The sequence below is a fragment of the Anomaloglossus baeobatrachus genome, chromosome 10, assembly GCF_048569485.1.
Source record: "Anomaloglossus baeobatrachus isolate aAnoBae1 chromosome 10, aAnoBae1.hap1, whole genome shotgun sequence".
NCBI classification, from domain to species: Eukaryota; Metazoa; Chordata; class Amphibia; order Anura; family Aromobatidae; genus Anomaloglossus; species Anomaloglossus baeobatrachus.
This window is the reverse complement of record NC_134362.1, coordinates 201,049,075-201,074,181: the sequence shown is the minus strand read 5'-3', so window position 1 is coordinate 201,074,181 and position 25,107 is coordinate 201,049,075. Positions and strand designations below refer to the sequence as shown.

The 25,107-nt window shown below is 45.7% G+C and overlaps 1 protein-coding gene across 2 annotated transcripts in view; it reads right to left on the bottom strand.

Annotated features, from left to right (window-relative positions):
* Positions 1–11,536, bottom strand: part of VSTM2B (V-set and transmembrane domain containing 2B) — a 123,186-nt gene extending 111,650 nt beyond the window's left edge. The window contains exons 1-4 of one of the 2 annotated variants that reach the window (XM_075326149.1): positions 11,041–11,536; positions 8,382–8,878; positions 7,771–7,955; positions 1,090–1,122 (exon numbers count right to left, since the gene is read on the bottom strand). In XM_075326149.1, coding sequence (XP_075182264.1) covers positions 1,090–1,122; positions 7,771–7,955; positions 8,382–8,463 — 300 coding nt within the window. In that variant the 5' untranslated portion in view covers positions 8,464–8,878; positions 11,041–11,536. Of the gene's footprint in view, positions 1–1,089; positions 1,123–7,770; positions 7,956–8,381; positions 9,143–11,040 lie in introns of those variants that run through there. The other variant, XM_075326150.1, reaches the window with a different exon arrangement.
* Positions 11,537–25,107: the final 13,571 nt, after the last annotated feature.

The window sequence follows — 25,107 nt, the reverse complement described above, 5'->3', positions numbered from 1 at the left end:
GGCGCGGCCCCTCATCCTGAGCCCGAGGATCTAGGTGACATCTTCTGTGTTTGGCCTGAATGGGGAGGGAACAGTTTCCCTACGATGCTGCAGGGCTGCGGGGAGCGGGGTCCCGGGGGTGCAGAGCCGGAGGATAAAGCCCCCATTGTGCCCGGCTGTGATTGCTTCCTCATCCAGTCTTCCCAATTTTCACTCCTTGTGGCTTAAGCCGCCCTGAACATAAAGGACGCGGCGATGGCCTTTATTACGTCCCCAGCGCTGATAGATTTAGTCTTAAAATATCCGGGACTTTAGGCTGAACTCATTCACTATCGATCCCGAGTCACAGAATGAAGCATCGACGATAAGAAACCCATCACTGACGTTTCCGGCCGCCATAACGTAATCTGCAGCTCGTCCTCCGCTCGTCCTCCCGGGGGAAACGCCATCGGGGTCCTTGCTGGGAGAAAGCCACATCCGCATCAATGTATCCAGCTTTGTGCACTGCGGCCATTTTTTAGACAGGGGCCTCCTTTAAAGCAACCTATCCGGAAGAGAGGGACATCACACAACATTTGCGCCTTTTTTACCAAATATTGAAAAAAATGGCGTCCAGTTTTGCAGACGAAGACCAAGGGTAGCTAAAAAGTGTTCTTGGAGCTGAGATAGTTAAGAGCTGCAACTTGTAGCCAAGGCATTGTGGAAAAATGTGACCTTGAGACCCCCGGAGGTCAAAGGTCACTAATCCCCTCTGAGGACAATTGCAGGAGCTTCAAAAGATGTCAGAGTCACAGTAGAGTAGATGCAGTGGAACTGATCTGGTTACATCAATCCGGTACCAGGCCAAAGCAGAGGGGCTCATTGGCGCCCACCCTGCACCCACCAAACATGAGCTTCATCTGACTATGCCCAACTCTACTACATCTCATAAACTGCTGTCAAAACCAGAGATGAGCTGTTTTGCCCACCATTATATTTACGCAGCTCAGTCCCTAATGTATCGGAGTGAAACCTTGGCCAACTGACTCTCCGTTGATGTCTTTGGCCGTGACACTTCACGTCACTAATTTCTACAAATGGGAAGAAAATAAAAGAGGTCCGGTGACTTACACTGATTTTTGTCCCGTCCTTATTCGCAATGACCTGAAAAGTGAGAGAAAAACACAAGTGAGTGCACAGAGACGTTATTTTGGGTCATGGAGTGGTGGACACAGAGACGTTATGTTGGGTCATGGAGTGGTGGACACAGAGACGTTATGTTGGGTCATGGTGAGGTGGACACAGAGACATCTTGTGGGGTCATTGTGCAGTGGACAGACACATCACATTGGGTCATGCTGCGTTGGATGCAAAGATGCCATGTTGGGTCTTGGTGCAGTGGACTCAAAGACGTCATGATGGGTCATAGTCTGGTAGACTCAAAGACGTCATGATGGGTTATGGTGAGGTGGACATAGAGACATTATGTTGGATCATGGTGCGTTGGACACAGACGTCACGTTGGGTCATGGTGTGGTGGACACAAAGATGTCACATTGGATCCTGGTGAGGTAGACACAGAGACATCACATTGGGTCATAGTGTAGTGGACATAGAGACGTCATGTTGGGTCATGGTGCGGTGGACACAGAGACATCTCTCTGGGTCATGGTGCGGTGGACATAGAGACATCACATTAGGTCATGATGCGTTGAACACAGATGTCATGTTGGGTCATTATGCGGTAGACACAGATGACGTCATGTTGGGGCATAGTGTGGTGGACACAGATGTTACGCTGGGTCATGGTGTGTTAGACACAGAGACGTCATGTTGGGTCCTGTTACAGTGGACACAGATGTCACGTTGGGTCATGGTGCGGTGGACATAGAGACATCACGTTAGGTCATATTACGGTGGATACTGAAACGTCACATTGGGTCATGATGTGGTTGACATAGAGATGTCACTCTGAGTTATGGTGTGGTGGACACTGAGACATTATGTTGGTTCATGGTAGGGTGGATACTGAGATGTCACCTTGGGTCATGGTAAAGTGGACATAGAGACGTCACATTGAGTCATATTACGGTGGACACAGAGTGTCATGTTGGGTCCTGGTGTGGTTGACACAGAGAAATCACGTTGGGTCATGGTGCGGTGGACACTGAGATGTCACGTTGGGTCATGGTGCGGTGGACACTGAGATGTCACGTTGGGTCATGGTGCGGTGGATGGACCTCTGCACCGTGTTTATCTGATCTGCATGATGATCAATGGTCCCGCAAATGCGACTTGTGAAATAATGACACGTTTTGAGGCTCAGTGTGAATGAGGCGTCCATCAGGATATATGGCCATGGCTGCGATCACCATCTTGCTGCCTCTCCGGGTGCACGGCTGCCTCACTGGTGTTTACACTCAAAAGTAGCAGGAATAAATGGCAGATCTCAGATCCGTCCTCCCACACAACATGCAAACATGTAACACAACGGCGAGGAGGCGAAAAACGTAAACATTCTGCACAAACGAAGAAGGAAAGTCCAGAGGACATCACTGCAACCCCCTCATATCACATTGGGGTCTAAGGGAGACGGGTGGAAGTATGGCAATATCAGAATGTCTGCACAAATCCAGCAGCGACAGGAGCGAAAACACAGATCACTGCAGATAACCCTGCACAGAGAAGAGGGGGAGACCCGAGCGATGGATGGATGGATGGATGGATGGATGGATAGATAGGTAGATGAATGGATGGATGGATGGGTAGATGAATGGATAGATTAATGGATGGATGGATAGATGGATGGATTCATGGATGGATGAATGGATGGATGGGTGGATGGATGGATGGATGGGTGGATGGATGGATGGATGGATGGATGGGGGGATGGATGGATGGATGGATAGATTCATGGATGGGTGGATGGATGGATTCATGGATGGATTCATGGATGGATAGATAGAGGGATAGATAGATAGAGGGATAGATAGATAGAGGGATAGATAGATAGAGGGATGGATAGATAGATAGAGGGATAGATAGATAGAGGGATGGATAGATAGATAGAGGGATAGATAGAGGGATGGATAGATAGATAGATAGAGGGATAGATAGAGGGATAGATAGATAGAGGGATGGATAGATAGATAGATAGAGGGATAGATAGATAGAGGGATGGATAGATAGAGGGATGGATAGATAATAGATAATAGATAGATGATAGATGTGAGATTAATCTGTCTTTTCAGTCTACATTAGATGGCAGAGTAATAAGTGCCTCAAGAAATAATAGGATAAAAATAATACAGAAAAACAATCAGTAAAGAAAGAAGAAATAAAAGAGAGAAAAAGATAAAGAACAGTGAGAAAGAGAAAATGGGGAGAAAAAGAAGAAATGTAGAGGGGGAGAGAGATAAAGAGAGGATAGAGGAGGTGAGGGAGAGAGGGATGAAAAAAGAGAAAGAAGAGTGATGGAGAGACACTGGGAGGAGAGAATGAGAGGAGAGACAGATGTGTGGAGGCAGAGGAGGCCGGGATTATCTGCACTATGGATGGCCTCCACATGTGGACCTGTGCGAGTGCGAGGGTCTCCGGCCCCATATATCTCCTCCACAGGGCGGACATATCACTGGTGCACCCTGTGCAGCCGCAGGAGCCCAAGAGAGGGGCCATTTTACTTCCAAAATGGGTGGAATTGTGAACTTTCATGAGTTATTGGACTGAAAGGGCCCATATAATGTTCCTGCACACGGGCCTCTACTGTCTGTGTCCATCAGCGCTGCCCCATGTATCTCATCCATGTATCTCATCCTTGTATCTCATCCGTGTATCAGAAAATTATAATTAATCAGAGCAGCCTCCTCTATATACTTGGACCTCCTCTGCAGCTGCACGTATCTACTTGGACCTCCTCTGCAGCCTCTTCTATATACTTGGACCTCCTCTGCAGCCTCCTCTATATACTTGGACCTTCTTTGCAGCTGCCCTTATCTACTTGGACCTCATCTGCAGCCTCCTCTATATACTTGGACCTCCTCTGCAGCCTCCTCTATATACTTGGACCTTCTCTGCAGCTGCCCTTATCTACTTGGACCTCCTCTGCAGCCTCCTCTATATTCTTGGACCTCCTCTGTAGCCTCCTCTATATACTTGGACCTCCTCTGCAGCCTCCTCTATTTTCTTGGACCTCCTCTGCAGCCTCCTCTATATACTTGGACCTCCTCTACAGCCTCCTCTATATACTTGGACCTCTCCTGCAGCCTCCTCTATATACTTGGACCTCTCCTGCAGCCTCCTCTATATTCTTGGACCTATCCTGCAGCCCCCTCTATATACTTGGTTCTCTGCAGCCTCCCCTATATACTTGGACCTCTCCTGCAGTCTCCTCTATATTCTTGGACCACCTCAGATTTGCTCTTGGACCTCCCCTGCAGCCTCTTTTATATTCTTGGACCTCCTCTGCAGCCTCCCTTATATACTTGGACCTCTCCTGCAGCCATCTCTATATTCTTGGACCTCCCCTGCAGCCTCCCTGGCTTTGCTCTTGGACCTCCCCTGCAGCCTCCTCTATATACTTGGACCTCTTCTGCAGCCTCCTCTATATACTTGGACCTCTTCTGCAGCCTCCCCTAAATATTTGGACCTCCCCAGCAGCCTCCTCTATATACTTGGACCTCTCCTGCAGCCTCCTCTATATACTTGGACCTTTAATGCAGCCTCCTCTATATTCTTGGACCTCCCCTGCAGCCTCCTATATATACTTGGACCTCTCCTGCAGCCTCCTCTATATTCTTGGACCTCTCCTGCAGTCTCCTCTATATTCTTGGACCGCCTCAGCTTTGCTCTTGGACCTCCCCTGCAGCCTCCTTTATATTCTTGGACCTCCTCTGCAGCCTCCTCTATATATTTGGACCTCTCCTGCAGCTTCTCTGGCTTTGCTCTTGGACCTCTCCTGCAGCCTCCTCTATATATATTTGGACCTCCTCTGCAGCCTCCCTGGCTTTGCTCTTGGACCTCCTCTGCAGCCTCCCTGGCTTTGCTCTTGGACCTCTCCTGCAGCCTCCTTTATATTCTTGAACCTCCTCTGCAGCCTCTTTTATATTCTTGGACCTCTCCTGCAGTCTCCTCTACATTTTTGGACCTCTCCTGCAGCCTCCTCTATATTCTTGGACCTCCTCTGCAGCCTTCGGTATATATTTGGACGTCTCCTGGGGCCTCCCTGGCTTTGCTCTTGGACCTCCTCTGCAGCCTTCTCTAAATATTTGGACCTCCCCTGCAGCCTCCCTGGCTTTGCTATTGGACCTCCTCTGCAGCCTCCTCTATATTATTTGGACCTCCCCTGCAGCCTCCCTGGCTTTGCTCTTGGACCTCCTCGGCAGCCTCCTCTATATACTGTATTTGGACCTCCCCTGCAGCCTCCTATATTTCCTTGGACCTCTCCTGCAGTCTCCTCTATATTTTTGAACCTCCTCTGCAGCCTCCTCTATATTCTTGGACCTCTTCTGCAGCCTCCTCTATATTCTTGGACCTCCTCTGCAGCCTCCTCTTCTATATATGGACCTCCCCTGCAGCCTCCCTGGCTCGGCTCTTGGACAGCAGATCCTCCTCACATCTTGGGCCAAATGACATAAAGGTAACTGATTGCAGTCGCACAGAGCTGCCCCTGTATTAAAAAGGGGTCAATTGACTTCTATCTCCAAAATAGCAAATCCTCCATCCCCTGGCGGGGCTCTGGGCGCAGCTCATCCTGTGCGAGGCTTTTTGGCAGCTCCTTGCATTCTGCTCCTGCGGCTGCCTTTCCTTGCATACATTTAGCTCAATAACTCTGCCTGTCAATATCTATTTACCTCCATTTAAATAACTAATTGTAGGGCTGGGAGGCAGAAGCCGCTGCGCTCTACTGCTCAGCTTGGAGGGAGACTTTTGGGGTTTGGTGTTTTGTGGGTGCAGTAATTAATGAGATGGTGGCACCCAGAAGCCGCTTCGCTCTACCGCTCAGCTTGTAGGGAGCATTTTGGGGTTTGGTGTTTTGGGGTGCAGTGATAGATGAGCTGGTGGCACCCAGAAGCCGCTGCGCTCTACTGCTCAGCTTGGAGGGAGCCTTTTGGGGTTGGGTGTTTTAGGGGAGTAGTGATAGATGAGCTGGTGTCACCCAGAAGCCGCAGCGCTCTACCAGTCAGCTTGGAAGGATCCTTTTGCGGCTTGGTGTTTTGGGGGTGCAGTGATAGATGAGCTGGTGGCACCCAGACGCTGCTGCGCTCTAGTAGTCAGCTTGGAGGGAGCCTTTGGGGGTGCACTAATAGTTGAGTTGGTGGTGCCCAGAATCCACTGCGCTCTATAGATCAGCTTGGAGGGAGCCTTTTGGGGTTTGGTGTTTTGGGGGTGCAGTGATAGATGGTCTGGTGGTGCCCAGAAGCCGCAGTGCTCTACAGCTCAGCTTGGAGTGAGCCTTTTGGGGTTTGGCGTTTTGGGGTGTAGTGATAGTTGAACTGGTGGTGCCCAGAAGCTGCTGCACTCTACCGCTCAGCTTGGAGGGAGCCTTTTGTGGTGCAGTGATAGATAAGCTGGTGGCACCCAGAAGCCGCTGTGCTCTACCGCTCACCTTGAAGGAGCCTTTTGGGGTTTGGTGTTTTTGGGGTGCAGTAATAGATGGTCTGGTGGTGCCCAGAAGCCGCTGCGCTCTACCGCTCAGCTTGGAGGGAGCCTTTAGGGGTACAGTGATAGATAAGCTGGTGGCACCCAGAAGCTACTGTGCTCTACCGCTCAGCTTGGAGGGAGCCTTTTGGGGTTTGGAGTTTTGGGGTGCAGTGATAGATGGGCTGGTAGCACCCAGAAGCCACAGCACTCTACCGCTCAGCTTGGAGGGAGCCTTTAGGGGTACAGTGATAGATAAGCTGGTGGCACCCAGAAGCTACTGTGCTCTACCGCTCAGCTTGGAGGGAGCCTTTAGGGGTTTGGTGTTTTGGGGTGCAGTGATAGATGATCTGGCAGCACCCAGAAGCCGCTGCGCTCTACCGCTCAGCTTGGAGGGAGCCTTTTGGGGTTTGGTGTTTTGGGGTGCAGTGATAGATGAGCTGGTGGTCCCCAGAAGCCACTGTGCTCTACTGCTCAGCTTGGAGGGAGCCTTTTGGGGTTTGGTGTTTTAGGGTGCAGTGATAGATGAGCTGGTGGTCCCCAGAAGCCGTTGTGCTCTACCGCTCAGCTTGGAGGGAGCCTTTTGGGGTACAGTGATAGATAAGCTGGTGGCACCCAGAAGCCGCTGTGCTCTACTGCTCAGCTTGGAGGGAGCCTTTTGGGGTTTGGTGTTTTGGGGTGCAGTGATAGATGAGCTGGTGGTCCCCAGAAGCCACTGTGCTCTACTGCTCAGCTTGGAGGGAGCCTTTTGGGGTTTGGTGTTTTAGGGTGCAGTGATAGATGAGCTGGTGGTCCCCAGAAGCCGTTGTGCTCTACCGCTCAGCTTGGAGGGAGCCTTTTGGGGTACAGGGATAGATAAGCTGGTGGCACCCAGAAGCCACTGTGCTCTACTGCTCAGCTTGGAGGAAGCCATTTGGGGTGCAGTGATAGATGAACTGGTGGCACCCAGATGCCGCTGTGCTCTACCGCTCAGGTTGGAGGGAGCCTTTTGGGGTTTGGTGTTTTGGGGGTGCAGTGATAGATGAGCTAGTGGCGCCCTACCGCTCAGCTTGGAGGGAGCCTTAGGGGATGCAGTGATAAGTGATCGATGAGCTGGTGGCGCCTCCTGTGCCCATGCCCCCTGCAGGCATGTGGGTTACATTGCACACAGAGCGTAGTCGTAGTCGGAGTCGTTACCTTGTTCCTGCTCCCGGGGGCGGTGATCGATAACTCCAGTGCAGTTTCCCTGGTCGCCTCCTTTAGGTACCACCATTGGATTTCCAAAGAGAATGACGAGGAGCCGCTGGCACGGAAAGCACAAGGCATCTCTATATCATCTCCCTCCCTTATAGTCACATCTTTGGGGACTTCAGTGAATGTGGCTGAGAGCAGAAGATAGAATTTACAGGGGGTGGTTAACAGCGGAGATTAATAGACAAGATCAGACTGTGCTGCTCTAATCTGATCTGGCTTTACTCTGGGGTCCGTGCAATGAGACTCCAGTGGATTAAAAAGTACCATAATGCATCCACTCCTCCTGGCTACTTTCACCGATAATAACCCCCCCTCCCCCCGGTGCAGACCAATACACCAGCAATTGTGCAAATCACCTGCACAATGACCCATTTACACCACCCCGTCTTCCACCCATATTCCAGGCAGATGTTACATTGTTGCTACAATTCTAATTCTTGCTTCTCTACAAGGAGCGGGGATTTAATGCTGCACCTGCACGTCCCCCCCCCCTTAAAAAATGGTGCAGGATGCAAAAAAAGGGAGCAAAACCCTCCAAAATTAAAGGTACTCACCGTGTACAGTGAAGAGGAGAGGGGAATTGAGCATCAGGTAACAAAGGGCGCTGAACAATCCCTGCTTTTCCATCTCATACATCTCACTTGTAGGACACAAGCCCGAAAAGGAATACACAACTGGTTCCCGACACGAGAATTAGGCAATTTCCAATCCCATGGCAAATGTGCAGAACACGTAGGAGGCGGAAAGTTCTCAGAGATATTTCCTTCACAAATGGGATCCCGGTTATAAAATCCACATTGAGGCAGCTGGGATCAACTGTGATCCAGTAGACACCAGATCCTTCCGAAACCCATGCCAAGAAGAAAATGAAATCTGGTGGTGGTAGAAGCCCTAGAGACTCAAGGAGAAGTCTTCATCTTACTCCCGGAGAAATCGGTCTTCTTATGAGGATTTTACGCTTTTTTTTTATTTAGGGGGGGATCAGGAGAATCCGGAGAAGATCACCCGTCTATCCCTTCTCCTCTCTGGATCCGATCGGAGCAGGACAGATCTGCAAGGAGAACCAAAGGTTTGGAGATTCGCACAATCCACATCAACAAATAACGCAAAACACGGAGGAAAAATTGTGGGTCCCCATCATCCAGAACATCCGGAGAACCAGGAGCCCCCAAATTCTGCAGAGGTCCTTCAGGGAACATCAAATGGCAGAGGGAGTAGAAACCAGCATCCACCTTGGCCAAAAAATGCTCCTCGTCACTTCATGTGCCTAGGTCTCCACTTCACTAAAACCAGAAGGGGAGGGATGTGATAGAGCACGTCTGATTAACCCCTCCAAGCCTGGAGTGTGCTCCGCCATATAGTGCTCATCATTGCTCCTACATCCACCTTCCTCTAGGGCTGGAGACTATAGGACAAGCCCCCTGTACAAGGGAAGGGGGGAATATATAGAGGCTGCTTTGTTGTCTATAGGAAAGGAGAAAGAGACTCTATAGGGGGCTCATAAATCAGGGGAAGAGACTATAGGGGGCTCATGAATCAGGGGAAGAGACTCTATAGGGGGCTTGTGAATTAGAGGAAGAGGCTCTATAGGGGGCTCATAAATCACGGGAAGGGACTCTAGGGGGCTCATGAATCAGTAGAAGAGGGTCTATAGAAGGCTCATGAATTAGAGGAAGAGACTCTATAGGGGACTCAGGAATCAGGGGAAGATACTCTATAGGGGGCTCATGAATCAGGGGAAGAGGCTCTATACGGGGCTCATGAATCAGGGGAAGAGGCTCTATAGGGGGCTCATAAATCAGGGGGAAAGGCTCTATAGGGGGCTCATGAATCAGGAGAAGAGGGTCTATTGAGGGACTACAAAATAGGGGAAGAGACTCTATAGGGGGCTCATGAATTAGGGAAAGAGACTCTATAGGGGGCTTATGAATTAGAGGAAGAGGCTCTATAGGGGCTTATGAATTAGAGGAAGAGGCTCTATAGGGGCTCATGAATTAGGGGAAAATATTCTATAGGGGGCTGGTGAATCAGGGGAAGGGATTCTATAGGAGGCTCAAATCAGGGGGAGATACTCAATAGGGGGAACATGAATTGGGAATAGGCTCTATAGGGGGCTCGTGAATTAGGGGAAGAGGCTGTATAAGGGACTTGTGAATTAGGGGAAGAGTCTCTATAGGGGATTATGGATCAGGGGAAGAGACTATAGGGGCTCATGAATTTGAGGAAGAGGCTCTATAGGGGGCTCATGAATCAGGAGAAGAGACTCTATAGGGGGCTCTTGAATTAGGGTGAAGAGTCTCCATAGGGGGCTCATGAATTTGAGGAAGAGACTATATAGGGGGCTCATGAATTAGGGGAAAAAAACTCTAAGGGGCTCATGAATCAGGAGAAGAGGCTCTATAGGTTGTTTGTGAATCAGGGGAAGACACTCTATAGGGGGCTCATGAATCAGGGGAAGACACTCTATAGGGGGGCTCATGAATCAGGGGAAGACACTCTATAGGGGGCTCATGAATCAGGGGAACAGACTCTATAGGGGCTCATGAGTCAGGAGAAGAGGCTCTATAGGGGGCTCCTGAATCGGGAATAAACTGTATAGGGAACTCATGAATTAGAGGATGAGACTCTATAGGGGGCTCAGGAAAAAAGAGAAGGGACTATAGGGGGCTTGTGAATTAGAGCAGGAGACTCTATAGGGGTCTCATGAATGAGGGGAATGCACTTGTCGCAACAACAGGGGCACTAAAATCCCTTATTGTGGGGAAGTGACCCCAACTGATGGGAACAATCCCCCCCAGCCGCCTCCTTTCTGCCTCAGGAGCTGAAAGCAACTGTATCTAATGGAAAGGTTATCACGCTTTAAGGATTAAAATGCAAATTAAAATCCCCCCCCTCCATCCCCGATTAGAATTTAACCCATTGAGTGCAGGATCTAAATCTCAAGCCAGGCACGCACGGGTCAATACCTCTTATATACGCATTTTATTTAATTGCAAAAATCCAGGATCCCCCCCCCCCCTGTTCAAAGCCCCCTACTCCTAATATGAAGGAATGGTGAATGGCGCACACATATACCAGGGGGATGTACAGGGTGTAATACAACTTCTATCCTTCAGCCCCCCCTCACCAGGGACACAATGTGGAGACAATGAGGTCCGGCTCATCTCTGGGGGGCGCGGGTAATGGGGGACCCCACAAGTGTGCACTGCTCACCTCTCAGCGCTGCCATGCAGTCTGCAGATCAGGCACGGGAGCATCGGTGTCTGAGACAATCCGCGATCTGCAGGGGCTGATGGTGGCAGGGGCCGGGGTCTGCGCCATCCGGGCTCCTCCGCCGCAGGAATCAGGGGGCTTCCAGGCTATGGCTCCTCCGCCGCAGGAATCAGGGGGCTTCCAGGCTATGGCTCCTCCGCCGCAGGAATCAGGGGGCTTCCAGGCTATGGCTGCTCTCCTGTGTGTAAAGTTAGCGGAGATTCCTGCACCCCCACTCCCCAGATGATGCCGTCGGTGTATGCGGCTGTCACATCCTCGGCAGGCAGCAGTGGGGGGTCACTCCGGGGGTCTGTGCCGCGATCAGGACCTGCCTCCGCTCCTCACATCCCCCTCTGCATCCTCAGCACTGCAGACCGAGGGATTTTAGCCTCCCAAACAGCTGTGCACTGGGAAAATCCAGGCAGTGGCTGTGACAGGAGGGGGCGTACGGCTCCAAGTTTCCACCGTCTGACCCTCCTGAGAAGCTGCTGGAAAAGGGTCCTATAGATTGGAAGAAGAAGGGGGAGGGGAGGGATGGGAGAGGAGAAGAGAGGATTGTAGAGGATTTAGAGCAACAGTAGTCAACCTGTGGGTTGCCATGCTGGGGGGCTTTACATTTTTCGTCAATATAGTGCAATTGTTCTTCAACCGTTTGACTATGTCAAAGCGAAGAATTAAATTTGTATTGGGGTGCAGAGCCACTGGCAGAGACCCAGAGGTGGGCAATCCATGGGTGCAACCAGTGCAGCCGCACAGGGGCCCCGGAGGTCAAGGGTGGATATACCATGGGTGCAACCTGGCAGCCGCACAGGGGCCCAGGGGGTCAGGGGTGGGCGTACCATGGATGCAACCAGTGCAGTCGCACAGGAGTTCAGGAGCTAAAGGGTGGATATACCATGGGTGCAACCAGTGCAGCCGCACAGGGGCCCAGGAGGTCAGGGGTGGATATACCATGGGTGCAACCAGTGCAGTCCCACAGGGGCCCAGGAGGTCAGGGATGGATATACCATGGGTGCAACCAGTGCAGTCGCACAGGGGCCCAGGAGGTCAGGGGTGGGTGTACCATGGGTGCAACCAGTGCAGCCGCAGAAGGGCCCACGAGGTCAGGGATGGAAATACCATGAGTGTAACTAATGCAGACGCACAGGAGTCCAGGAGGTCAGGGGTAGATATACCATGGGTGCAACCAGTGCAGTCCCACAGGGGCCCAGGAGGTCAGGGATGGATATACCATGGGTGCAACCAGTGCAGTCCCACAGGGGCCCAGGAGGTCAGGGATGGATATACCATGGGTGCAACCAGTGCAGCTGTACAGGGGTCCAGGAGGTCAAGGGTGGGCATACCATGAGTGCAACCAGTGCAGTTGCACAGGGGCCCAGGAGGTCAGGGATGGATATACCATGGGTGCATCCAGTGCAGCCGTAGAGGGGTCCCAGAGGTCAGGGGTGGATATACCATGGGTGCAACCAGTGCAGCCACACAGGGGCCTAGGAGGTCAGGGGTGGCCATACCAGCGGTAATGGGCTCTATGATGCCAGATTACAGGAATGTTGCTATTACACTGGATATTTACTAATAATGCAGAACACTGGGTCTTTCTTCCAAAAACATCGTTGTCATGTCTTTTCTCTGCTCATTAGTATTTTTGGAAAAATGGTGCAGCCCCCGGTAGAAAAAAAAGAGTGAGTAAATGATTCCAGGTCTGTAGCATCCAGGGGTCATCAGCTCCGACTGTGTCTTCATCAGCTTCACTTATGGTGGGCACCATCCTAGGACATAATTATACCTAAGCGCAGATTTGATTGTATGGAGCTTTGTATCATCTTCTGTATTAATAAAGTGGAACACCCAGGTGTGACTAACCTTCATCTGTGCCCAACCCTCATGAGTGGCCAACCTTCATCTCTACCTAATTTTCATCTATACTGAACTCTCATCTCTACCCAACCTTCATCTGTGCCCGATCTTCTTCACTACCCAGGCTTCATCTATACCCAACTTTTATCTGTACCTAACCTTCATCTTTACCTAATCTTCAACTGTCCCCGATCTTCATCTGTACCCAACCTTCATCTATACCCAACCTTCATCTATACCCAACCTTCACCTATATGCAACCTTCATCTCTACCCAACCTTCATCCATAACCAACCTTAATCTGTACTCAACCTACATCTCTACTTATTTTTCATCCATACCCAACCTTCATCCGTACCCAACCTTCATCTATACACAACTTTCATCTCTACCCAACCTTCACCTATAGCCAACCTTCATCTCTACAGAACCTTCATCCATAACCAACCTTAATCTGTACTCAACCTACATCTCTACCTAATTTTCATCCATACCCAACCTTCATCCGTACCCAACCTTCATCTGTACCCAACCTTCATCTGTACCAAACCTTTATCTCTACCCAACCTGTTATGATCCGGAACCATGGAAGACCACCACAAATCATTGGCAAAAGGTGACAAGAGCATTGGCAACTAATCTGGCCGCCATCCCCTTACTAACCATCACAACTAGAAGTAGCCGAGGGGTGAACTAACATCCTGTGCACCGCGAACCCAGCCGGAGAACTAACTATCCTAAAGGTAGGAAAGATGAATAACTCTCTGCCTCAGAAAATAGACAAGAATAGCAAGCCCCCCACATTCAAAGACTGCGGTGATATAGGAAAAACACAATACACAGGTAGATGACAGGATTAGCAAAAGGTGAGGCCCTCGCTGACTAAAATAGGAAAGGACTGGAAAGGGACTGATGGTAGCCAGAGAAAAACCCTGCAAAATACCAACTTCCTGATAGTACAAAAAGACCCTCAGATCGCACGATCTGAACTCCGTCCTATACCAGGTGACCTTGTCATACCAATGAACAGAAAACAAGAATCATAACAAAGTCAACAAGCCGCAAACACATGGACCCAAAGGAGCTATACTCCACACAGAACTGCAGGGAGTTCCTCAACAATCCACTAAGGGGAAAATCACTGGAAGGAAATAAACTAAAACAAACCACAGCAAATGACAAACCCAGATAACCAGATAAACAAAAGCACCAGACAATACATAAAGAGCAAGCACTTATCTGGGGAAGATGTGGTGTAGAGCAGGATTAAGCAGGCTGGAGATACAAAGAACAACTGACATCCGGCAACAGCCTGCAATCAGACCAGGATTTAAATAAGCAGAGAGTTAGCAAAGGAAACACCCACTGCACAACACACGTGGTCCAAGTCCAAACCATTCCTGGCCACCAGAGGGAGCCTCCCAGCAGCCAAAACATAACTAACATTCACAACACCAACCTTCATCTCTACCGAACCTTTATCTGTACCCAACCTTCATCTCTACCCAACCTTCATCTATAGCCAACCTTCATCTCTACCAAATCTTCATATGTATCCAACCTTCATCTGTACCCAACCTTCATCCATACCCCACCTTCATCTGTACTCAACCTTCATCTCTACCCAATCTTTAACTGTGCCCGATCTTCATCTGTACACAACCTTCATCTATACCCAACTTTCATCTCTACCCAACCTCCACCTATATCCAACCTTCATCTCTACCCAACCTTCATCTATAACCAACCTTCATCTGTACTCAACCTACATCTCTACCCAATTTTCATCCATACCCAACCTTCATTCGTACCCAACCTTCATCTGTACCCAAACTTCATCCATACTCAACCTTCATCTCTACCCAACCGTCATCCATATCCAACCTTCATCTGTACCCAACCGCAGATTTGATTGTATGGAGCTTTGTTTCATCTTCTGTATTAATAAAGTGGAACACCCAGGTGTGACTAACCTTCATCTGTGCCCAACCCTCATGAGTGGCTAACCTTCATCTCTAGAAACGGAGAAGGCCTCAATCATCAATATAAAATAAAAAACTTTATTGTATCATAAATATTTAATATTAGAAAAACACACCCAGTGATTGTGAACACACACAGGGGCATACAAGGAGATTATAGGAGCAGCCTAAATGGGACCCTTATATTCTCTTTAAGAGGTCAAGCTCCTATCTATCCTACGGGGTGATGTACACATATATATATACATATGGCGCCGTGCTTTTCTCTGGGCGCCCCCGTTCAGAATCAATTTTTCTCAATGCACCCTCAATAAAAAGTATTAGCCACTAACGGGGCAAGGAGATGGAGGAGAAGGGAGAAGACATTCTCTATGGGGTCCCTATCTCACCCTATGAGAACTCACTCCTACCTACCAACGGAGGGTGTGACGCCGTAACTGTTTTGGGCGCCCCCGTTCCACGTCGGCTTGCCCTTAATGCGTCCTAACTAGAAGTGAGTTAATACTAAAAAATGGCACAACACTCGTACGTGATTCAAGATGATGGAGTTATGAACCCACAACCTGTAATTTGATAGCATAGATATCCCTTCTCACCAGGATTATAATCAATAATCAATATGCTATTACTCAAATCCGTACGTTTGTAACCATTATACATGGAAACACACAATAACTTCAAACTATGCAGGTATATCAAAATGCACTTAGATAGTCATGAAGATAAGCAGATTCATTAATCGTGCATTTTTGTTTTAGGATAATCCTACATGTTAGGAAGCAAAACAACACATCAAAATGCAACAATTTAGCACTCAAAGAGGGAATTGTTAAATTCCAACTACTTCCCTTTAGATGAATGTTTTCATACCGCCTTGACGCGTTTCCCCTTCATTTTAGATACAAGGATCATCAGGAGGCAAAAAGAATCCTAGCTTTCAGATGTGGTGATCCATGGCTGTGTCAACCTTCATCTCTACCCAAGTTTCATCTATACTGAATGCTCATCTCTACCCAAGCTTCAGCTGTGCCCAATCTTCTTCACTACCCAGGCTTCATCTATACCCAACTTTCATCTCTACCCAACCTTCACCGATATAAAACCTTCATCTCTACCCAACCTTCATCCATAACCAACCTTAATCTGTACTCAACCTACATCTCTAACCAATTTTCAGCCATACCCAACCTTCATCTGTACCCAACCTTCATCCATACACAACCTTCATCTGTACCCAACCTTTATCTCTACCCAACCTTCATCTGTACCCAACCTTCATCTCTACCCAACCTTCATCCATACACAACCTTCATCTGTACCCAACCTTTATCTCTACCCAACCTTCATCTCTACTGAACCTTTATCTGTACCCAACCTTCATCTCTACTCAACCTACATCTCTACCCAATTTTTATCCATACCCAACCTTCATCCGTACCAAACCTTCATCTGTACCCAACCTTCATCTCTACCCAACCTTCATCCATACCCAACCTTCATCTGTACCCAACCTTTATCTCTACCCAACCTTCATCTCTATCGAACCTTTATCTGTACCCAACCTTCATCTCTACCCAACCTTCATCTGTACCCAACCTTCATCTATAGCCAACCTTCATCTCTACCTAATCTTCATCTGTACCCAACCTTCATCTGTACCCAATCTTCATCTGTACCCAACCTTCATCTGTACCCAACCTTCATCCATACCCCACCTTCATCTGTACCCAACCTTCATCTCTACCCAATCTTTAACTGTGCCCGATCTTCATCTGTACCCAACCTTCATCTATACCCAACTTTCATCTCTACCCAACCTTCACCTATAACCAACCTTCATCTCTATCCAACCTTCATCCATAACCAACTTTCATCTGTACTCAACCTACATCTCTACCCAATTTTCATCCATACCCAACCTTCATCCGTACCCAACCTTCATCTGTACCCAACCTTCATCTGTACCCAACCGTCATCCATATCCAACCTTCATCTCTACCCAACCTTCATCCATACCCAACCTTCATCTGTACCCATCTTTCATCTCTACCCAACCTTCATCTGTACCCATCCTTCATCTCTACCCAACCTTCATCTCTACCCAACCTTCATCTGTACCCAACCTTCATCTCTAGCCAACCTTCTTCATTTCTAGCCAACCTTCATCTCTAGCCAACCTTCATCTCTACCCAATCTTCATCCATACCCCACCTTCATCTATAACCAGCATTCATCCTTACCCAACCTTCATCCATAACCAACCTACATCTGTACCCAACCTTCATCTGCACCCAAACTTCATCCATACCCAACCTTCATCTTTACTCAATCTTCATCCATGTCTAAGCTTCATCTTTACCCAATCTTCATCCATAACCAACCTTCATCTCTACCCAACCTTCATCTCTGCCCAACTTTCATCTGTACCCAACCTTCATTCACACGCAACCTTCATGTATACTCAACCTTCATATGTGCCCAACCTTCATCTACGCCAATTCTCTGCTATTCAGATAGACGAATGGATGTCTGTTAATACCCACAGTTTTTGATTGATTGAAGGGTGCACATACTTTTGGCCAAGTTGTGTCAATTCACTTTTTTTTAGAAATGGAAAATTTAAAAAGTGCAAAGTACCCAAAGTATAAAGCGGTGACACCCTCCTGTCATAAAGTGCTCAACCCTTCCTGGTACTTTAGATGAAAGGGAAGCAAGCAACAAAAAAATGACCTATTGTGTAAATCAGGTTCTTCTTCATAGCCTGAATTTGTTTATGCCAGTGTTATATGTTATTGAAAAATGTGAATAAAAATTAGTAATATTAGCAATATTAGTAATCTTGCAATTCTCACACCGGCCACTGGGGCTTTTTTATACTCTAACTTTCTGTTGTTCTCAGTCTTCATCTACAGACTGACCCTATCCTTATCTGAAGCATCTAATGAGCATGTGCAAAGATCATTGTGACTGCTATGACATCGCCTATTGTGATTGGTTGCTTTCAGTCATTATAATGCTGCCTGTGATGATAATGAGACTACTGAAAGGAATGAAAATTTGACTCTATAATACTCCTAGTGGCCAGTGTGAAAATTGCAAGTTTAGTAATTTATTTATTTATTAATTTATTTATTGTTTAGTAAATATTGTGATATGAAAAACAAACAACAAACAAATATTTGCAATATTTAAAAAAAAAAATACAACAGATTGAAACAAGAAGTGGGGATGGGTTCCCTTTAAGGATATATGTTTGTGACGCTGGAATAGAGGAGATTCGGCGCAGGACGCGAGGAATCTGCGGCGTATTTGGCCTTGGTTCTTCAGGCGCATCAAGGATTGTATCATTTGCTGGAAAAAAAAATGCAATACTGTAAATGTCTCGGTTGTGCTGACATGAAGATAGATGGAGATGGAGCTGCAGTTGACCAGTTAATGCAATAGGTGAGCGCAGCTACATTCATAAAGCCGGGACAAGCAAGATTTAATTAATCCCATTAGAGGAAGAGATATTCGACAAAGCAGAGAGCTCAGAAAAGGGCAAAAAGCTGAGAAAAGAGCAGAAATGTTCTAAATACGAGCAGAATATCCGCCAGAGTCACAGATTCCAAAATGTATCAATTTCAGTGATTGTAACACCCGAAACGGGCATTGTGGCTTTTTTCGAAACACCATAATAACCATTATTGTTTTTGTTTTTTTTGCCCCTTTGCAAATTATTTTTCCATTATATAGATCTAGAGTAATTCAAGGCTTCTCCATGGCTGGGCACAGTAGGGCATTATTGGGTCACAATTTAGGGGGCTACATGGCCTTCGATATATTCAGTTCTGCTCACCATTATCGGCACCCCTTCATTTTTTTTTCATAGATTGTACAATATCTTCAGAAATAAATGGAAATGTAGAAACTTCTATCCTCAGGATTTCTTAATTAGTGTCCAAAATAAGAAACAATGTTGCAATTTCAGAGAAGAAACAGGATAAACAGCATGTGCAGAAATGAAGCCCTCCTAATTAATACTTGGTTGCCCCCTAATTAATACTTGGTTGCCCCCTAATTAATACTTGGATGCACTCCTAATTAATACTTGGTGCACCCCTAATAAATACTTGTGTGTATCCCTAATTAATATTTCTATGCACTCCTAATTAATACTTGGGTGCAATCCTAATTATTACTTGGGTGTACCCCTAATTAATACTTTGGTGCACCTGTAATTAATATTTGGATGTACTCCTAATTAATACTTGGCTGCACCCTTAATTAATACTTGATTGCACCCCTAATTAATATTTGGATGCACTCCTACTCCTTAATACTTGGGTGCACCCTTAATACTTCAGGGAACTCCTAATTAATACTTTGGTGTACTCATAATAAATACTTGGGTGTACCACTAATTAATACTTTGGTGCACTCCTAATAAACACTTGAGTTCATCCCTAATAATTACTTGGGTGCACCCCTAATTAATACGTTGGTGCACCCCTAATAAATACTTTGGTGCACCCCTAATTAATACTTTGGTGCACCCCTAATTAATACTTTGGTGCAACCCTAATTAATACTTTGGTGCAACCCTAATAAATACTTGGGTGTACCCCTAATTAATACTTTGTGCACTCCTAATAAACACTTGAGTTCATCCCTAATAAATACTTGGGTGCACCCTTAATTAATACGTTGGTGCACCCCTAATAAATACTTTGGTGCACCCCTAATTAATACTTTGGTGCACCCCTAATTAATACTTTGGTGCAACCCTAATAAATACTTGGGTGCACTCCTAATTAATACTTGGGTGCACTCCTAATTAATACTTGGGTGCACTCCTAATTAATACTTCGGTGCACCCCAAATTAATACTTGGGTGCACCCCAAATTAATACTTGGGTGCACCCCTAATTAATACTTGGGTGCACTCCTACTAAATACTTAGGTGCACTCCTAATTAATACTTGGGTGCACTCCTACTAAATACTTGGGTGCAATCCTAATTATTACTTGGGTGTACCCCTAATTAATACTTGGTCGCACCCCTAATTAATACTTTGTTGCACCCCTAATTAATAATTGGGTGCATCCCTAATTAATACTTGGGTGCACCCCTAATTAACACTTTAGTGCGCCACTAATTAATACTTGGGTGCAACCCTAATTACTACTTGGGTGCATTCCTAATTAATACTTGGTTGCACACCCTTTGGCATTGATGACAGCCTCCAAATGTTTCTTGCAGCTGTCTGTAAGCTTCTTGCTCTTCTCCGTGGGTATTTTCTCCAACTCTTCTTCTGCAGTTTCTTGAAGCCGGATGATTCTTTTTCCCAATGGCAGATTTTCCCTCACCCCAAAGATTTGGGGATTTTGGGATTGAGGTTAGGACTCATTGCTGGCCATCTTTTCTTTTTCAACCATTCCTGTGTTCTTTTGCTTGTGTCCTTTAGGTCATTGTCTAGATGGAGGATCCAGTTTTCTTAAACTGGGTAGGACATTTTGCTCTAACATCTCTTGATAATTCTCTGATTTCATGATTCCTGTGTTATGGCCAAGGCCTCCAGTACTGGACGCAGCAAACCAACCCCACAGCATTATGGATCCTCCACCATTCTTAACTGTGGGTAGGGTGTTCTTTTCTTATCATTTGTAAGCAAACTGTTGCATTGCGTTTCCAAAAGCATCTATTTTTATTTAATCTGTCCACAGAACATTTTCCCAAAAGAATTGTGGTTTGTCAAGATACTCTTTGACCAAGATCAATCATTCCCTTTTATACTTTTTCTTCAGCATTGGTATCTTCTTTGGCTTACACTCATAAAGCTCTGCTTGGGTCATTGTCTTGCTGGAGGACCCAGTTTTTTTTTACTGGGTAGGACAATTTGCTCTAAAATCTCTCTCTAATTCTCTGATTTCATCATTATTGTGATATCATAAAGGCCTCCACTATCAGACACAGCAAAACAACTCCACCATGCTTAACTGTAGGTAGGGTGTTCTTTCCTTATAAGCTTCATTGTACCATCTGTAAACAAATTGTGGCTTTGCATTGCCAAAAAGGTCTATTTGTGTTTCATTTCGCCACAGAATATTTTCCCAGAAGGATTGTGGTTTGTCTACATACTCCATGGCCAAGATCAGTTGTTCCTTTCTATGTCTTTTCTTCAGTAATAGTTTATTCCTTGGCCTTTACCCATAAAGCTCTGCTTGGTTTATGGTATTTGTTGAAACCATGATTCCCGACTGTTACAGGTTGGTCTTCAGGTTTTCGGATGTTTGACGTGGTGTTTTTTTCCACCTTTGTAGACATCTCTTGTCAATTTTCCTCATTCTCCCAATGTCCATGGATGTTCTTGATGGTTCCTTGCTTGGCAAACTCCTTAATAACATTGTACACTGTTGAAACTTGGGTATTAACCCCTTAACGACCGCGGGCCGTAAAATTACGTCCTAAATGACATAATCTTACTGCCCGCGGTCCTCCGGCGGCAGCATGCCGCGATCGGCACATATCTCAGCTGATTTTCACAGCTGAGATGTGTGCCTGCTAGGCACGAGCAGAATCGTTATCTGCTCGTGCCGATTAACCCCTTATAATGGCGCTGTCAATACATGACAGCGCCATTATAAGCGCAATTGCGGTAAAGTTTTACTTACCGCCGAAACCGGAAGTCACGTGACGCGATCACGTGACTCCCGATAGTTGTCATGGTAGTACAGGGTCATGTGATGACTCCTGTACTACACATGAATTGGTTTCACTTTCGCTGTGCCCGGGGCACAGCAAAAGAGAAAGACAGCGTATCTGCTGTTTACAGCCTTCCAGCTGTGATCAGCAGATACTGCAGAGCGATCGGAATGCTGATCGCAATAGCCCCCTAGGGGGACTAGTAAAATAAAAAAAAAAAGTAAAAAAATAAGTTTTAAAAAATTAAAAAAAAACAAAAAAACCTAAAAGTTCAAATCACCCCCCATTCGCCCCATTGAAAATTAAAGGGTTAAAAAAATAAAAAATATACACACATTTGGTATCGCCGCGTTCAGAAACGCCCGATCTATCAAAATATAAAATCAATTAATCTGATCAGTAAACGGCGTAGCGGCAAAAAAATTCCAAACGCCAAAATGACGTTTTTTTGTCGCCACAACTTTTGCGCAAAATGCAATAAGAGGCGATCAAAACGTAGCATCTGCGCAAAAATGGTACCGTTAAAAACGTCAGCTCGAGACGCAAAAAATAAGCCGTCATTGAGCCTAAGATCCCGAAAAATGAGAACGCTACGGGTCACGGAATATGGCGTAAAACGTGCGCCACTTTTTTCGGACAAACTTCCGATTTTTTTTTAACCCCTTATATAAAAGTAAACCTATACATGTTTGGTGTCTACGAACTCGCACTGACCTGAGGCATCACACCCACACATCAGTTTTACCATATAGTGAACACAGTGAATAAAATATCTCAAAAACCATAGTGCTATCGCACTTTTTTTGCAATTTTTCAGCATTTGGAATTTTTTTGCCATTTTCTAGTACACAATATGGTAAAACTGATGGTTTCATTTAAAAGTACAGCTCGTTCCGCAAAAAATGAGCCCTCACATGACCATATTGACTGAAAAATAAAAAAGTTACGTCTTTCAGAAAAAGAATGGCGAAAAAAAAAAACGGAAAGCGAAAAATCGGCCGGTCGTGAAAGGGTTAAGGTCTTTTGAGATGGTTGAATACCCTTTGGAAGTCTTGTGTTTGCTAATAATAGCAGTTCAGATGTCTTCAGACCCCTCCTTTGTGTTTGCTAATAATAGCAGTTCAGATGTCTTCAGACCCCTCCTTTGTGTTTGCTAATAATAGCAGTTCAGATGTCTTCAGACCCCTCCATTGTGTTTGCTAATAGCAGTTCAGATGTCTTCAGACCCCTCCTTTGTGTTTGCTAATAGCAGTTCAGATGTCTTCAGACACCTCCTATGTGTTTGCTAATAGCAGTTCAGATGTCTTCAGACCCCTCCTTTGTTTTTGCTAATAGCAGTTCAGATGTCTTCAGACCCCTCCTTTGGTTTCACCATTGTGCCACAAGATCAGGACCAACCATGAGGCTTTTTAAAACACTGAAGTCATCATTCATTCAACACGAGGGGTCGATACAAATGTCACTTTTTTCAGGAGATATGCCACGCTATGTACTTAAACTTCACGGGGGCCAATAACGATGAGCAGGACTGTATCTCCTTCCATTAAGTTGAGGTTGAATTGGGCAATGGTTCCTCCTGTTGCCCCATCCAATGCTCCACAAACCCTGGAGGCTCCATGGACTCCTCATGCTTCACTAACCATATAACTGAGGTTTTATAGACTTTTTACGAGCCAATAATTCACCATTTCCATTGATCAGGTCCCCTAAATAGAAATAGACTGTACATTATACGGTCGACATATTTTATTCTTCTAATTCTGTAATTTGCTCGTTGCTTTGAGTAATTGAATATATATAATCTCTTATTTCTGTGATGTCTGAGCAGGAATCACTGCAGCTCCGGTATAAATGCACAGAACGGTCCGGGCCCCGGGAAGACGAGACGCCTCGGGGCTCCAGCTCCAGCGAGGTCTCAATTCCCAGGTGGGTTAAGACGGATTGGACGTCCATAGATTCACGTGCGAGTCCTGAGACACAAAATAATTCAACACAAAGGTCTCTGGGGAAGGAGGCGCCTGAGCCGGTGATGTAACATGTGTCACTGATCTGAGGCATGTAAAATAGGAAAAGCAGAAAAGGGAAATCAGGAGCAGAATAATAATGGAAAGAAGGAAAGAAATAATCCTAAAAGATGTCATTACTATAATACCGCCCCTATGTACAAGAATATAACTACTATAATACTGCCCCTATGTACAAGAATATAACTACTATATTACTGCCCCTATGTACAAGAATATAACTACTATAATACTGCCCCTATGTACAAGAATATAACTACTATAATACTGCCCCCTATATACAAGAATATAACTACTATAATACTGCCCCTATGTACAAGAATATAACTACTATAATACTGCCCCCTATGTACAAAAATATAACTATAATAATACTGCTCCTATGTACAAGAATATAACTACTATAATACTTCTCCTATGTACAAGAATATAACTACTATAATACTGCCCCTATGTACAAGAATATAACTACTATAATACTGCCCCTATATACAAGAATATAACTACTATAATACTGCCCCCTATGTACAAGAATATAACTACTATAATACTGCCCCTATGTACAAGAATATAACTACTATAATACTGCCCCTATGTACAAGAATATAACTACTATAATACTGCCCCTATGTACAAGAATATAACTACTATAATACTGCCCCTATGTACAAGAATATAACTACTATAATACTGCCCCTATGTACAAGAATATAACTACTATAATACTGCCCCTATGTACAAGAATATAACTACTATAATACTGCCCCTATGTACAAGAATATAACTACTATAATACTGCCCCCTATGTACAAGAATATAACTACTATAATACTGCCCCTATATACAAGAATATAACTACTATAATACTGCCCCCTATGTTCAAGAATATAACCACTATAATACTGCCCCTATGTACAAGAATATAACTACTATAATACCGCCCCTATGTACAAGAATATAACTACTATAATACCGCCCCTATGTACAAGAATAAAGCTACTATAATACCGCCCCTATGTACAAGAATATAACTACTATAATACTGCCCCTATGTACAAGAATATAACTACTATAATACTGCCCCCTATATACAAGAATATAACTACTATAATACCGCCCCTATGTACAAGAATATAACTACTATAATACCGCCCCTATGTACAAGAATATAACTACTATAATACCGCCCTTATGTACAAGAATATCACTACTATAATACCGCCCCATGTACAAGAATAAAGCTACTATAATACCGCCCCTATGTACAAGAAAATAACTACTATAATACTGCCCCCTATGTACAAGAATATAACTACTATAATACTGCCCCTATGTACAAGAATATAACTACTATAATACTGCCCCCTATATACAAGAATATAACTACTATAATACTGCCCCTATGTACAAGAATATAACTACTATAATACTGCCCCTATGTACAAGAATATAACTACTATAATACTGCCCCCTATATACA